This window comes from Panicum hallii, chromosome 3 (genome assembly GCF_002211085.1).
Source record: "Panicum hallii strain FIL2 chromosome 3, PHallii_v3.1, whole genome shotgun sequence".
Lineage (NCBI taxonomy): Eukaryota > Viridiplantae > Streptophyta > Magnoliopsida > Poales > Poaceae > Panicum > Panicum hallii.
The window spans coordinates 1,141,862-1,157,171 of NC_038044.1; the positions used below are offsets into that span (position 1 = coordinate 1,141,862).

Consider the following 15,310-nt stretch of genomic DNA (forward strand, 5'->3'; position numbering starts at 1 on the left):
CAAGCAATACTAGTGTCATGAGATAGCATATAACAAAGAAGGGCCAATTAATGTCTTAATATGGAGCATAACTTTTGAAGAACAAGTACGCAAGATACACACTTCTTATCTATCACAAAATTGAAGGATCGACAGTAATGATACTATCAGGTAACAGAAACAACTTGTGTTAGGAGGGCAGTATTTACTAATGAAATGAAGAAAGAATTTGATAATTCCAGGGCTATCTTAAGATGAAATGATCAATTAGTTGATGAGAATTGCTGAATGCAAACAGTTAAGTCTGGTTTTCCTTTGAAACTTAATGCCAACAATTTGCAAACTAAAATAGGGAAACTGTCGACTCAAAATCTAATTTAAGCATGAAACGGCAACTTCAAAACAATAAACTCCATGACTAATCTCATATGCACCACACTATCCGCCAAAACTTTGTATAAAACCTTCGAACATAAGGCCTGTCAAAGAAAGCTGAAGAAAAGGGTTTGAATCACATAATACTTCTAGACTATAAAACTAAACAATAGAACAATACTTGCAAGTCCTTCTAAACTCTTTCTATTTGCGCACCTAAAAAGCATATTAAATAGTAAACAGGGACCTAAGGATCGTGGTTCAGTACAGAAACAAAGCAACCAACAGCACAATAAAAAAACATTTAAGCATGACATGTAATAAACAGTGGTATAAGTAGTAACTACTACAAGAAAAGAGAATGCAAGCTACAACGGCATAAAAATACTAAATATGATAACTCTAAAAAGAGAAAAGATCAGCGGGTGTTTTACAGAGTAGCATACAACACCAACCTGGTTAGAAACTTAGTATGGATGTAATACAATAGCACAATAGAAGGTAAACACTCCTAAATCTCTTATCACAGAATTTAAGGGCCAACAAAAATGATAGGAGAAAACAAACAGCTTAGCATGGAAAGGAAAAATACCCAAGTTAGTAATAGATAATTAGGAAAAAAATCAGCGCACAACCCACAGTTAGATAACCATGGATGTGCCTAGCATGAAATCAGCTAAATTGATGGAACATCTAAAAAAATGAAGCAATCAGCCATTTCAGTAAAAGGACAATTCAGGTTCGTTAGTTCACATTATCACCAAGACTTACAGACTAAAACAACCTAAAAGTGTTCACAAACTTACAAGCAGCTTTGATGGAGAGCCAACACTGCTACCAAAGAGTTCAGACTAGCAAACTACTTGCTCTTCCAGATCCAGATATGTCTAAAACAAAAAGGCATGGAACTTAACTAATCCCTACTTGCCGCATACATTAGCACCATTGCTACTGAATAGAGTTATAATAGTCTAGTATCTAATTGCTCTTCTACAAATGCCCAAAGCAATACAAGCACAGAACTACTTTAACCTAAAGTCAAAAGTCACATATACCAGCATAAGCACATCACTCGGACAATCCTCCAAAAAAGTAATGAAGGGAACAATATAGAGCAGATGACTAGGAAGCTTTATTAAATTAAACTGGTTTTGCAAACTGAAACACGGAATAAATATAAACCATTTTCAGCTGAGATTCATAACACCTGAAAAACTATGTGCCAACTTTCATCGATTGCTCTATTCAAGTAGGAATAGATTTAAGTTCTGATTAGCTTAGGGCCAAGAGAAACAAAAGAAAATAGAAGCTAAAAGATTTTGTGACTAAATCAAAACAAAATGATGGATCAATCTGAAAAGAATTGCTCACACTGTTAGGTTACTGCCAACAAAACAGGAAAAGAACTCAAAAAACACATATTGTACACAACTTAAGGTATGATTCATTGCAACACATTGCATCAGAACACTTAAAAACATACACAACTTAGGGTGTGATTCGTTGAAACATATATTGCATCAGAATACTTAAAAAGTCGGTAACAACAATTCTACAAATAGACCTTAATAAGAACCTGAATATGAATGGCACTTAATGATCATACTTTTGAATTACAGTGCATTTCGAATCTGGATTTTACATTATCTCCACTGTTTGTGCATTATTTCAACTTCAGTGCTAGGCGAGGCGATGTTGCTCCGCCTAGCACTGTCTTTCAAATCAGGTTCAGGACTTCAGGTTATAATTCCATTGCTCCAAGAATTACAAAAAACAGTCATTACAAGTAGAAGAATGTCAATAATACATAGTGGTTACAACAGACCCTTCTATACTGAAATCTTTAATAAACAAACACAGAGAAGGTGCTTAGTTAATAATACACATACAACATGAGTTTACAACGAAAGGGAACTGACACTGAAATGGGCACATGGTTCAGTAAATGAAGGGACATAAGTAGCTGAAACCACCGCAAAAGCCAAAATTCAAAACCATGTGACCGAAGATTGCATCACCAGAGAGGAGATTCAGACCAAAGCAATACACCTTAATCTGAGAAGACCTTAAGGTACCACGGTACCACCAGATAAACACGCAGCAGTAGCACACCAGTAAGGAAACCACAACTTAGAGCATACATCCATGGCCCTCAGCAAGAATAGTACTCAGAAGAATCTTCAACACGAAACTAGCACTAAACATCACTGCACAGTGGCAATTAAAACCCACATTCTGAACTTCCTTGAAATGTGCCTTTCAATCAAGCTGACCTAAATGATAATCAAAGAACACTGTAGAACCACCTCCATGATAGTACTGAATCAAAACCTTGTTCCTACTCCCAAATAAAGCACCACTAAATCGACCATGAAACATACAGTGATGGATCTGTTTATATACCTCGCAACCACCATCAATAATCCAACCTATACTGCATGCCAAACTGAACAGCAAATTGACACCATATAGCTGTAAAGTCCAAACACACCTAAGCAACCATATCTTACCATAACTGAACCTTCTGATGAGACTGAAAACGACGAGGAGAACATGCCAGATGCAAAAACTGCAGAATTTTGAGCACTCCACTAATTCCAATTATACAAGCATCAGGTGCAAGTTCTATCACAAAAATTAGGCGTGCGAACAAATTATCCTGATCAGACCAATAACCATGTGGACCAGAGGCAGATCGAGACCAAACCCTTCAAATTATCCTGTTTCAGTCAAGCCCAAACTTTCTGCGCTGCCCAATTAAACTGATCTGACATTGGACAGAGATCGAAACAAAAGAAGTGCAGAACCCTAGGTACCAACAAATCGTAATTAGTCACAAATCAACACAAAATTATTTCCCCATCCAGAGGGATCCGCGGGGGGAAACGCGACAGAGCAGGGGAACGAATCTTCAAACCTAGACCTCGAATCGAACGGATCGATTAACCCTATAATCAAGCGATCTATCCGGCTAGTCCGCGCACCTGTTCAACCAAATCGAAGAAACAAGCGTGAGATCGGAAACAACTGCGCCTTACCTACGACTTACCCATGACGACGACACGAGGAGGGATGCGCGTAGGGGAAGTCCTCTACCGCCTAACGAACACCGATTCTATTCTGCGAAGAGGAGAAGAGCGGGGGTCGGGTGGCTTTATAGGGAGCACAGGTCGGTTGGTGATCGTCGGTTCTGCGTTTGCCGAGTCGCCTCAATCTGGTGGGCCCATTCTTATCCTCATCGCCGCTTAAACAAAAACAGCTGGCGTGCAGCGTGCTGAACGGTGGGCCGTAACCCGTTTGACGTGCACCACATCCATCACGCTCCCAGATTGTGGTGCTGCACTGCTGCTCATACTTACCCCCAGAAAAGAAGCTGGATCATTGCATCTTTTTGAGAATTCTTTCTGTCGACTCGACCAAAATGTCCCCATTCGCTTCATAAACGAATATGACACTACACTTTGGAAAAGGATAGACCCTCATGGGACGTGTACATATTAGGAACCTGTTAGCTATGTAGAAGTTTCACAGGAATCATGGGGGAAATTTAAAATGAGACAATTGAATTCTCTCGGGATATAGATATAGGGATTCCACGTATTCTCAACAGGATTTGGGTAGGAGTTATCATCGACATGAATGGGCAGGAACTGCGCCTGTTCGAGCATCGGCACAACAAAAATGTGAGCTCTTGACTCAGCAAGAAACGATAGTTCATAAATGTTCAAATGAGGATACGGTCAATGATTTTTTGCAAACGTCTCTTCTAAAGTCTTCAGCCAATTCACATACTGGAAGCGCTCCTTCTGAAGCAAGTGATGGAGAACTGAGCTTGCCAGCTTGGAGTTGACGCCCCTTGCCACTAGATATTCTTGCAATGCAGCTTTTTGCCCAGGATCCAAATCTCTGAACACACAAAGGCAAACACTGTCATGGAGTGCTAGTGATTTTGAACAAACCAAACCTCTTAAGCTGAAGAGGTTTCTTGATGTTCACAAAAATAGATATATGCCCCTTGGTGAATCGACATGATAATAGAACCCTTTGTTTTTTTTCTCCAACACGCAGGAGAGTTGCGTATCTTTGTATTAAGAAAAGTGAAATGGTCCAATAACAATAACCAAACCTTCACCTTGGACCAGAATGGAGGATGGTGCAAAAACAAAACTGTAAAGGACTCTTACAAAAAGGTTGATAAAAAGGACCTGACCACTAACCGACGCTCTACTGGTGCCTAAACCACTTGACCTACGCCGAGGGCCCTAAGCCCCTTTGTTTTTTTTTACAAAGAATCACATATATGAAGTAATGATGCAATCAATTATCATAAGCCTGACCATGAATTAGTGGCACAAAGAATAAGGGAGATATCTCCCCAATTCATATTATGCTTTATTAAAAAACATAAATAATTTGTTATTGTCAACTTATATTTCCGCTTGCATAAGAAACAGGCACTGTTGCACTATATCGTTAAAGAATAACACGTTTATTGTCTACTCCTGTACTGATTGCAAGAATATCCCAGCGAGCGTTCTCCGCTCAATAAAAGATTGTATATAATACTATAATAGGGAAGGTGAGTGATGATGGTACAGCATTTCATTTTCATTCAAAAGATTTGAAGTATTAACCACCATCTTAACCGGGTTTCCAGGTTAAAATCAAATGTTAGATATCACACCAACTAGTGAATGTAATCTATTCCGAATATCCCTAGTTGACATAAGGAGCATGCATGAAAAATCCAGGACAATCAGATTCCCTACATCCAGCCGCCTTGCTAGGTGGAAGCCCATTTAAGTTACTATAGTTTAACATCTTGAAAGAAATTGCAAAGATTGTGAGATCCCAAATTAGGATAAAAAAGAACATAAGAATCCAGAATAACTTGACATATCTCATAAAAAAAACTTAGATCCAGAACCAGGTGATGCCTAGTTGTACTTCCATATGAGTCTAATCTTGGGCTCCTGATAGGTTTATATTTCTGTAGAGATTTTTATTTCGTTTCATATATCAAGTATCATGAATTTCAATTAACAGACCTGTCTCAGATCATGAACCAAATGGTGTTGCAACCTTAATTTCATCTTCCCATACAAAGACACTAAATGAAGCCTTAACTGGAAATCACAAGCACAAACAGGAATTTCAAGATTAATGGACCGTACAAAATTACAAATTTAGCATGCGTTCAGTTATTCTTGCCAACACAGCCCTACTGGCATCATAGGTTCAATTTTGTGAGAAGTTTTAACATGAGTTTCAGAGACACTTGCAAAATAAAAGGATAATTCGAATCAAAATCATCCTACAGCTCCACTTGAATGTGGCAAAGAAATTCTCGTTTTTTCTACAAAGTTTTATCTGCAGAACCCCAATTTACTAGTTCAGCTCACTCATTCCATATACAACAATATCCAAAGAATAACTGTGAAACGGAATAAACAATACCTGAACTCCGGCCCTTCGTACTTGTCTTCCCCAGCATCACCAGGAATTGGGTGGTACCGAACAGCGTTAATAGCATAGTCAGCATCGCCGCCGTCCTCCCCAACCCAGGACGTACGGCAGTCGAAGTGCAGCACCGGAGCCGCGCCAGGCTTACTGACGAACACCTTCATGAGCGCGGCCCTGGGCAGCGGCGCTTGGTCTGCGAACTGCAGCGGCGCGAGCAGCGCCGACACGAGGACCTCCTCGGAGTCAGCCCGGCGGCGGAGGAGCACGTCCTGCGCGCAGGGGGCATCCCACACGGTGACGAAGTCAGGTGCGTCCTGCGAAGCGGGGAAGAGAGAGAGGTGTGACTTGTGCGTGCGCGCTGGATTGGAGTTGGGGTTAGTGGGTTGCCGAGAAAGGGGAGGATCAGGTGGTGCGCTACCTGGAAATGGAAGGGAGGGGGATCGGACGGGGCGGAGGAGGTGAGCTCGTGGGAGAGCTCCGCGCGGATGGCGGCCAGGACGCCGCCGTCGTTGGCGCCGCGCCGGAGGGCGGCGGAGGTTCTCAGCCGCCGCAGGAACATCGCTGCCGGGCTGCGATGCGGTTGCACGCACAGTGAGACCATTTGCGAAGACCCACCCCGGCCCAACGAGATTATTGATCGGCCCATGGGCTTTTCCGTTTGAACTAAACATCTACTCCGTCCGTTCAATAAGGATGTTAGAAAAATTATGCACATACAAATATCAAAATGATCTCTAATTTGAAACGAAGAAAGTAGTTAAAAAATAATACATGAGACTTTAATTGAGTTTCGACATGTGGTACATTTGATTTGAACATTCACGCGCATTTCTTCTCATAGTCTCATGCTTAGGCCAGCAAACATCTTCAAGTACGATTGTAAATGAATTGTTCTATATGCCACTTTGTGGCGAAGCGCTTGATGTACCACACTTTGAAGTACTTTTTTTTGCAGCAGGCATCATCAATTTTTGAAAAATCTATTTATCACGCATGCTACTGACGCGCGAGCTATGTAGAAGCGCCCTCCCCCGAGGGGCACCCCTATTCATCTTCCTTCCCGAGCCCCGATAGCCAGACTTCTGGAACGGGGTTGCTGGGGGCGTCGGTGGCCACCATCGGCCTTAGAAGAGGGGGAGGGCTATGAAGATTGGTGCGGAGGCGGGTTGTAAGGGCGGTGCAGCAAGGCGGCCGGGCGCCGCCGGCGGTCGGAGGACAACGGTGGGTAGAACTAGAGCGGGGGAGCTCGGTGTCGGAGTGGAGGTGGGCAGCAAAGGCGGACCGGCGACAGCGCCGCTGCCGAGATAATAGCGGGAGGGTGGGGCGGAGGCGCTCGGCGTCTTCAATTGGATGAATTCCAATTGTTGGCGTGATGAATAAACCCCCTCAATTTTAGCACAGAGTGCTACATAACCAAATTTCCCTGCAATAGGTATTATTAATTTTAGAGCGGTAAGTATGAACGTTCAAAATTACTCGGTGACAGCCATTTTGTCCTTTAATGGAATCACTACTTGCAAAGGTTTCCTAAACATTAAAAATTTATTTGCACAGTTCTAGCCTTTCATGCTCAATGGAGAGACAGCCTGCTTCGGGTTGGTCAAACATATTTATTAGATTTTTTTTGCGGGTAAACATGTTTATTAGATTACCAGTATATCTGTAGCACACTTAACCAGATTACTAGTATATCCTACCATTTTAATCAGCCATCAATATCTTTCATTTTCTAGGTGGGCACCATGCGTTAATGTCAACTATATTATGGTACAACACGAAGCTGGCCAATCACGCATGCTTGACTAATCTAACGGTGATTTTGAAATGTTGCCAATTTAGCTCGTCAAAGTTTCCATAAGTCGCAGTCTCACGACAGTTCATAAAACGTCACAATGTCGTCATGTCATGCCCGAATGGTGATCAGCAGCTCGTTTTCCGTGGTTTCCCGCGTGGAGATCCTTCCCAGTGTCCAAAGTCCATTGCTGGCTCCTGGGCATCATCCATCAGGCGGACGGGCGTACCAAAGCAGTTGCCGGCCGGCCCGGCCTGGCGCCCCATCGCCGTCGCACGCTGATTCGCCACGGAGGCAGGCACGGGCTGACGGAGAACGGGCGGCGCGCCGTGCCCAGAAGGTCAGAGCGTCAACGTCTGCGGACCACGCCGGGAGTTGCTTCTTCCATTATTTATATGGAGTGCCTCTCTCTCAGTACAGACCGCCCACGCTAGTGTCCCTTCCGCGCTCGAACTCCCCATTTCCTCTCTGCTCCCGGCCTCGGCGAGCTCGTCGCTCCCGTGGGTGGGAGGGAGGGATGGACTGGTTGGAGAAGAGCCTGCGGGAGGACTTCGATCTCCCGCCCAAGAACCCCTCCGAGGAGGCGCAGCGGCGATGGCGCTCCGCCGTCGGCGCCCTCGTCAAGAACCGCCGCCGCCGTTTCCGCATGGTGGCCGACCTCGACAGCCGCAGCCAGAACGAAGCCCACCGGCGATCCATCCAGGTACTGCTTGTCGCCGATACTAGTCCGTGGTCAACCTTCAGTCCTCTACCAGTCTGCTTGCTTCCGTCTCCATAGTCCACAGTAGATCATCATGCTCCGATCTCTTTCCTTCCTCGGCTCCTCTGCTGCATCTCCTTAGCAGCCAGCACGTGACGCTTTCTGCATCTGCAATTTTTTTAGACCTTTTCAAGTCCACCAGACCAGACCCACTCTGCCTTTCCCCACCCTGGAATAATAATTAAACCCTTTCCGCCTAACTGCATCTGATTCATCTTTATCTTTTCTGCTAAGAAGAGGTGCATATTACTACTGTATATACTAAAGTGGAATGGTTACCAGTTGGTCTTGACTAGCCATCACATAACGGCACAGAAAAATTCTCTCACTGAAAGGTCTGCCTGAATATTCAGCTAGTTGGTATAAATGCAAGTTGTTAACAAACCTTAAGGAAAATAAAGCCAGAACTTTTCTGTTGCTGCTTCACAGTGCATAGCGTAGCGCAGCCCCCTTCGTTCAAGGACGACTGGTTCACGGCCACGGACCAATTATCTGGCCAAGGCTGAGTATGACTGCGACCCTCAAGGAAGCTTCCAGGAAGCAGCCTTGCTAGGGCCCCCCAACCACATTGGTCCCATCGTTGAGGCCCCACCTGCGATAATCTTGCTTGTGCAGATCTAAGATGTCATAGTTTGAGGTCGTTGTACATAATTTAACCTTTTCTGTTTGTTGGACTCGGAGAATCCAGCGTTTTGTCTTGAGTAAATTAATGGCTTAGTGTATGTGCTCTACTTTTGGCGCATAGCAAGGCTCCCGGCCTGCACATCCATTTCTGGAAAAAAGAATGCTATCGTCTATTAGTAAACTGCAAGCATCTTATATTCGTGCAGTAGCTTGTACTATCTCATATGCTACATGCAAGGAGGAAGGAACTACTTTCTTATATGCAGGTAATGAACACCTTTTTGTTCTTTGTTTTCTACGGCAGGAAAAAATCCGGCTTGCCCTCTATGTGCAGAAGGCTGCGATCACCTTCATCGATGGTATAACATGACTTCTGGTGTTACTAATTTTTTTGTTGCTCTACTACTAATAACTCCATCTAACCTGTGAACCATCTGATGGTGAAGGTGCCAAACATAAAGAGTACCGTGTGACTGAGGATATTATCAAAGCTGGATTTTCCATCAATCCAGATGAACTGGCATCGATAACAAGCAAGCATGATGCGAAAGCATTGAGGATGCATGGCGGGATAGATGGGGTATCCAAAAAGATCCGCTCAACATTTGACCGTGGCATATCTGCTAGTGACTTGGATACAAGGCAAAACATCTATGGTGTCAATCGCTATGCAGAGAAACCTTCAAGAAGTTTCTGGATGTTTGTCTGGGATGCATTGCAGGACATGACTCTTATCATTCTTATGGTATGTGCTTTGATATCTGCTGTAGTTGGTCTGGCATCTGAAGGTTTTCCCAAGGGCATGTATGATGGCTTGGGAATAATACTCAGCATTTTGTTGGTCGTGATGGTTACTGCTATCAGTGACTACAGGCAGTCGCTTCAGTTCAAGGAGCTAGACAATGAAAAGAAGAAGATATTTATCCATGTAACCAGAGACGGCTCTCGACAAAAGATCTCTATATATGACTTGGCGGTTGGTGATATCGTGCATCTATCAATTGGAGACCAAGTACCTGCTGATGGACTGTACATTCATGGATACTCCCTTTTGATTGATGAATCCAGTTTGTCAGGTGAGAGTGACCCAGTTTATATTTCTCAAGATAAGCCGTTCATCTTGGCAGGAACCAAAGTTCAGGATGGATCAGCTAAGATGATGGTAACTGCTGTTGGCATGCGCACTGAATGGGGAAGACTGATGAGCACGCTGAGTGAAGGCGGGGAGGATGAAACCCCATTGCAGGTTAAACTAAACGGAGTTGCAACCATCATCGGGAAGATTGGCCTGGTGTTTGCCACATTAACGTTTGTAGTCCTGATGGTTAGATTCTTCATTGAAAAAGGTTTAACAGTTGGTTTGTCCAAATGGTATTCTACTGACGCGTTGACCATAGTGAACTACTTCGCAACAGCAGTCACTATTATTGTTGTTGCTGTTCCTGAAGGGTTACCTCTAGCTGTTACTTTGAGTCTTGCATTTGCAATGAAAAAACTAATGAATGATAAAGCACTTGTAAGACATCTTTCAGCATGTGAGACAATGGGATCTGCTGGTACCATCTGCACGGATAAAACAGGAACTTTGACTACTAACCATATGGTGGTTGACAAGATATGGATAGCTGAGGTTTCAAAGTCAGTTTCCGGTAACAATACTTTGGAAGATTTGAATTCTGTCATTTCTCCAACCACATTGGGCCTACTCTTGCAGGGCATTTTCGAGAACACCAGTGCAGAGGTAGTCAAAGAAAAGGATGGCAGGCAAAATGTTTTAGGAACTCCAACAGAAAGGGCAATATTTGAATTTGGCTTGAAACTGGAAGGAGGTCACAACGCTGAGGATAGGACCTGCACCAAGGTTAAGGTTGAACCTTTCAATTCGGTTAAGAAGAAGATGGCAGTGTTGGTATCATTGCCCAATGGTACATACCGTTGGTTCTCCAAAGGTGCGTCAGAAATTATTGTGCAGATGTGTAACATGATGGTTGATGCTGATGGAAACAGTGTCCCCTTATCAGAAGCTCAGAGAAAGAACATCTTGGATACTATCAACTCTTTTGCTTCAGATGCCTTGAGGACACTGTGCCTGGCATATAAGGAGGTGGATGATTTTGACGATGATTCAGAAAGTCCGACAAGTGGTTTTACTCTAATATCCATTTTTGGCATCAAAGATCCTGTGCGCCCAGGAGTCAAGGATGCTGTGAAGGCCTGCATGTCTGCTGGTATCGTTGTGAGAATGGTGACTGGTGATAATATTAATACAGCTAAAGCTATTGCCAAAGAGTGTGGAATATTGACTGATGATGGAATAGCAATAGAAGGACCAGATTTCCGTAGCAAGAGCCCGGAAGAGATGAGGGACTTGATACCCAAGATTCGGGTGCATTTTGCTTCCCCCAGCCTATATGTACACTAATATCTTGCAACAAATTTAATTATCAATTATCATTTGCAGGTTATGGCTCGTTCGTTACCATTGGACAAGCATACCCTTGTGACAAACTTGCGAGGTATGTTTCATGAGGTGGTTGCTGTGACTGGCGATGGTACAAATGATGCTCCAGCATTACATGAAGCAGATATCGGGCTTGCTATGGGCATAGCAGGCACAGAGGTACTTTATTATTACACATTCATGCATGGACGTGGCATTAGCAGGAACTGATTAAGTCACAGCGGAATACATAGATAGTGATTCTAAGCTTGAAAAGTTTGTAGGAGTAATCTATTTAGTTCCATTTTCAACTCTGCGATTTGAATAGTTTGTTTCTATGTCAACACAGAAATCATCATTAAACCTCTTGCTGACTGGATACATGGTTGGTCGTATTAGAAGTTTATAACTCCTGACTTGCAAAAGCTTGTCCTTCAGCGACTACCTATGATCATTGAAAGATAATGGTATAACCTAACACCTCTGCAGGTAGCCAAGGAAAGTGCTGATGTGATAGTACTTGATGACAATTTTACAACTATAATCAATGTCACAAGGTGGGGTCGCGCGGTTTACATAAACATCCAAAAGTTTGTGCAGTTCCAGTTGACTGTCAATATTGTTGCTTTAGTCATCAACTTTGTCTCAGCATGCATCACAGGTGCGGACATCATCTGTAATACTCTTTCTATGCTGCCATGTTTATTCCATTAGTGATTGTTGATATACACTATTCACTTAACAATACTTTTGACTTTCGCCCTGCAGGGAGTGCTCCTCTCACAGCAGTGCAGTTGTTGTGGGTCAATATGATTATGGATACACTGGGAGCTTTAGCTCTAGCTACAGAGCCTCCAAATGATGGCATGATGAAGAGGCCACCTGTTCGGCGTGGGGAGAGTTTCATTACCAGGGTCATGTGGCGAAATATCATTGGGCAAAGTTTATATCAGTTGGTTGTACTTGGAGCTCTTATGTTTGGTGGGGAACAACTTCTGAACATTAAGGGTCCCGATTCCAAATCTGTTATCAATACACTCATCTTCAACTCGTTTGTCTTCTGCCAGGTGAGTGCATTGTAACCTTTATCAACACACTTTCAGTCGTAACGCCTATGTTGTGCTGAAGTTAAAGTTCATTTTAAACGGTTTTTTGCCCTAATCTTAAAATTGTAACCTGTTTGTCTGCGTCCTAAACCAATTTAGTTACATGGAACCTACATGCTGCCATTTCTCTTGAAAAAAGAGGGAAGATCTCTGCATTTGAATTCTCTCCCCATATTGTTATGTCTGATCAACGATAAATATGATCTGATGATGGTATTTCAATTATGTTACTACAGGTGTTCAATGAAATAAACAGTAGGGAAATGCAAGAGATTAATGTTTTTCGTGGTATGATCAGCAATTGGATCTTTATTGGAATCATAGCCGTGACAGTCGCATTTCAAGTGGTGATCATAGAATTTCTGGGCACTTTTGCCAGCACTGTTCCACTTAGTTGGCAGCTTTGGTTGGTAAGCGTCGGCCTTGGATCCATCAGCTTGATTGTTGGTGCCATCTTGAAGTGCATACCAGTAAAATCAGATGAAAATCCTTCCAGTCCAAATGGCTACGTGCCGCTACCCAGTGGTCCGGATAACATATAGCTGAAAAAAGAGCGATTGGCAAGGTATTGCATTTGGTAGAATCCGCAGTTTCCTGAGAACCCCAAATGCACCACGGCTACCTTATTTTGAGTTCTGTTTGGGATAATTAATAAACCACTGTCTAGGTTCAGTTTTAACAAATTGTTCTGTGCCTTGTCATGCAATGCAACGCATTATATTTGGTATGGGTCATGGAAACAATGTTCTTGACTAATCCAAGTACAATTACTTTGTTCTCGAAAAGAAGCTATACATTTACTGGACTAAGCAAAGCTCAGTTTCAGTGAGCAGTGCGCCACTCATGATTGTTTTGTTGCCACTATCCATGGCGGAACAGAGCTGAACGCGTCCATAAAGTCGAGTACATACTAACAAAAACATTGCATCAGCGTAGGATCTTCGGATCGACACTAAGCTAGTCATTCATTGATTCATTCATGTAATAATTCTACAAAACTCCACAACAATGGCCGCCAAACTCCCAGCAACGCATCAGCTTGCTCCCGCTTCGCCCCTAGGATCATCGCCCTCTTGCGCCGCACTGTCACTTGGCTGTGGGCATGATGAGAAGGTACTACGCATCCATTCGTTCATCCGCGCATCTTCAGCGGCATAGCCAAAGACATAGCCCATCTCTGCAAATTGCTGCCATCCCATGTCTGCGGGAAGCATCTCCAATGGCTCTGGCTCTCCCTTGATGTCTTCGTCGCCATTGATGCCGGTAGGGTGGTAACCCACGCCTTGCTCCATCATGGGCTGCAGCTGCCAGGTGGTGGTTGATGCCGCCCCGTTCTCCGGCGCAGTCTGCGACGTGCTGGCATAGGAGCACCAGGCATCGGGCGCTAGCACCGCCGTCGTCCAGTAATCTGCGGCGGCGAAGTCGTGCTCCTGGCTCAGCATGCCTCGCTGCCTCTTGGACGACCGGAACTGGGCCTCGTCGGTTTCTTCTTGTCGTTCCTCCCCGCCGTCGCCGTCCGCCGCCGCCCTCGGCGTGCGGTGCACCCTGCAGATCATCCTGACGCCCTCGCCGTCGGTGGCCTCGGGCAGGCTGCTCCCGAACTCCTCCATAAGCCAGCGCTCTTGCCGCCGCCGGCGTCGCGGTGCTCGAAGGTCTGCCGGCACTACATGAAAACAGCGAATTTCCGACGGCTAAACCGCCGGAAGTTACGGCTAAACCGTCGGAAGTTTCGTCGTCGGACCAAATTTGTTGGAAATTTGCAATTTCCGACGGCTTGACACCAAAACCGTCGGAAGTTAAGTTTATCAACTTCCGACGCCCAGGTAAAACTGTCGGAAGTTAGCCGCGCAGACGGCGACTAACGGCCGACGGCCGATGGCGACTGACGGCCGTCTCTTAACTTCCAACGGTTTCCCTGGCCGTCACAAGTTAAGCCCCGCAAACTTCCGACGGCCGACCAAAAACCGTCGGAAGTTAAGCTTCCCAGGCTAATAGAAAAACCAACAACAAACATTATATATAATCAAATTTGATCCACAATTATAATTCACAATCAGAAATTGCACGTAAGTACACAATTCATATATCCACGTACATAAACTTCACAGGTTCATAATCAAAGTTCACAAACTTCATACAAGTATCATATCGAACAAATTCATACAATAATAATGTTTCACTTAAGTTTGGCCACCTCCATCACCTGGTTGAATTGATCTACCACTTCCAATGAATTGATCCGCCCAATTTGATGTTGGATCAATGTGTGAGTCTTCCGGTGCCGCTAAGTTAGGTGATGGGGTGTGAAAAGGCTATAAAAAATAAATGGACAAGATTAGTTCGAAAGATAACTAATTGGATAACATTTATTTAGAGTGACCATATTTTACAATGACTATGAACTAACATTTGAATCCTTGACTATCATACCTGAGGAGAAGCTGATGGCCAACCGGCCTGTGCAAAAGATGGAGATATTAGTGGTGGCACTTGTATATTCTGTTGGGTCGCTATTTGTTGAAAGATCAAATTTGTCAGTAAGAATGTAACTTAACCTAAGTTGTAACATTTAAGATTTACCTGCAATATTGCATTCTGTTGTGCAAGTTGAGCTTGGAACCACTGCTGCTGTTGCTCCTGTTGTCTTACTTTTTCACGCGGCCTTACAACCTCCGCGCTGTCGTCGCCACTACTTGTGCTACGACTTGCTGACCGCGACGATCCCGCTCTTTGACGCGACGGCACCTGACTCGAGTCAATGACTTTGTCGA

At 44.0% G+C, this 15,310-nt stretch overlaps 2 protein-coding genes across 3 annotated transcripts; one reads left to right on the plus strand and one right to left on the minus strand.

Annotated features, from left to right (window-relative positions):
- Positions 1 to 3,896: 3,896 nt before the first annotated feature.
- On the minus strand, positions 3,897 to 6,407 carry LOC112883931. The gene is made up of 3 exons (XM_025949198.1): positions 6,236 to 6,407; positions 5,812 to 6,131; positions 3,897 to 4,260 (listed from the first exon to the last, which is right to left on the minus strand). The coding sequence occupies exons 1-3, from the start codon at positions 6,374 to 6,376 to the stop codon at positions 4,095 to 4,097; spliced, it is 627 nt and encodes a 208-aa protein (XP_025804983.1). The 5' UTR covers positions 6,377 to 6,407; the 3' UTR covers positions 3,897 to 4,094.
- A 1,615-nt stretch (positions 6,408 to 8,022) lies between these two features.
- LOC112884873 (probable calcium-transporting ATPase 9, plasma membrane-type) lies at positions 8,023 to 13,324 on the plus strand. 2 transcript variants are annotated; one of them, XR_003227201.1, is made up of 8 exons: positions 8,023 to 8,312; positions 9,298 to 9,352; positions 9,440 to 11,379; positions 11,455 to 11,613; positions 11,923 to 12,094; positions 12,202 to 12,500; positions 12,776 to 13,171; positions 13,207 to 13,324. XR_003227201.1 is itself a non-coding variant. In XM_025950490.1 (7 exons), the coding sequence occupies exons 1-7, from the start codon at positions 8,127 to 8,129 to the stop codon at positions 13,079 to 13,081; spliced, it is 3,117 nt and encodes a 1,038-aa protein (XP_025806275.1). In that variant the 5' UTR covers positions 8,023 to 8,126; the 3' UTR covers positions 13,082 to 13,318. The 2 variants fall into 2 exon arrangements, 1 of the variants encoding a protein (XP_025806275.1); XM_025950490.1 differs by having other exon boundaries at positions 12,776 to 13,318.
- Positions 13,325 to 15,310: the final 1,986 nt, after the last annotated feature.

Coding starts and splice junctions, on each gene's coding strand:
- LOC112884873 (XM_025950490.1), top strand. CDS start 8,127: ATGGACTGGTTGGAGAAGAGCCTGCGGGAGGACTTCGATCTCCCGCCC. Junction 9,353..9,439: donor TGCGATCACCTTCATCGATG/GTATAACATGAC, acceptor CTGATGGTGAAG/GTGCCAAACATAAAGAGTAC. Junction 12,095..12,201: donor TGTCTCAGCATGCATCACAG/GTGCGGACATCA, acceptor TTCGCCCTGCAG/GGAGTGCTCCTCTCACAGCA.
- LOC112883931 (XM_025949198.1), bottom strand. CDS start 6,376: ATGTTCCTGCGGCGGCTGAGAACCTCCGCCGCCCTCCGGCGCGGCGCC. Junction 6,132..6,235: donor CCCCTCCCTTCCATTTCCAG/GTAGCGCACCAC, acceptor CCCGCTTCGCAG/GACGCACCTGACTTCGTCAC. Junction 4,261..5,811: donor TACGAAGGGCCGGAGTTCAG/GTATTGTTTATT, acceptor TTGTGTGTTCAG/AGATTTGGATCCTGGGCAAA.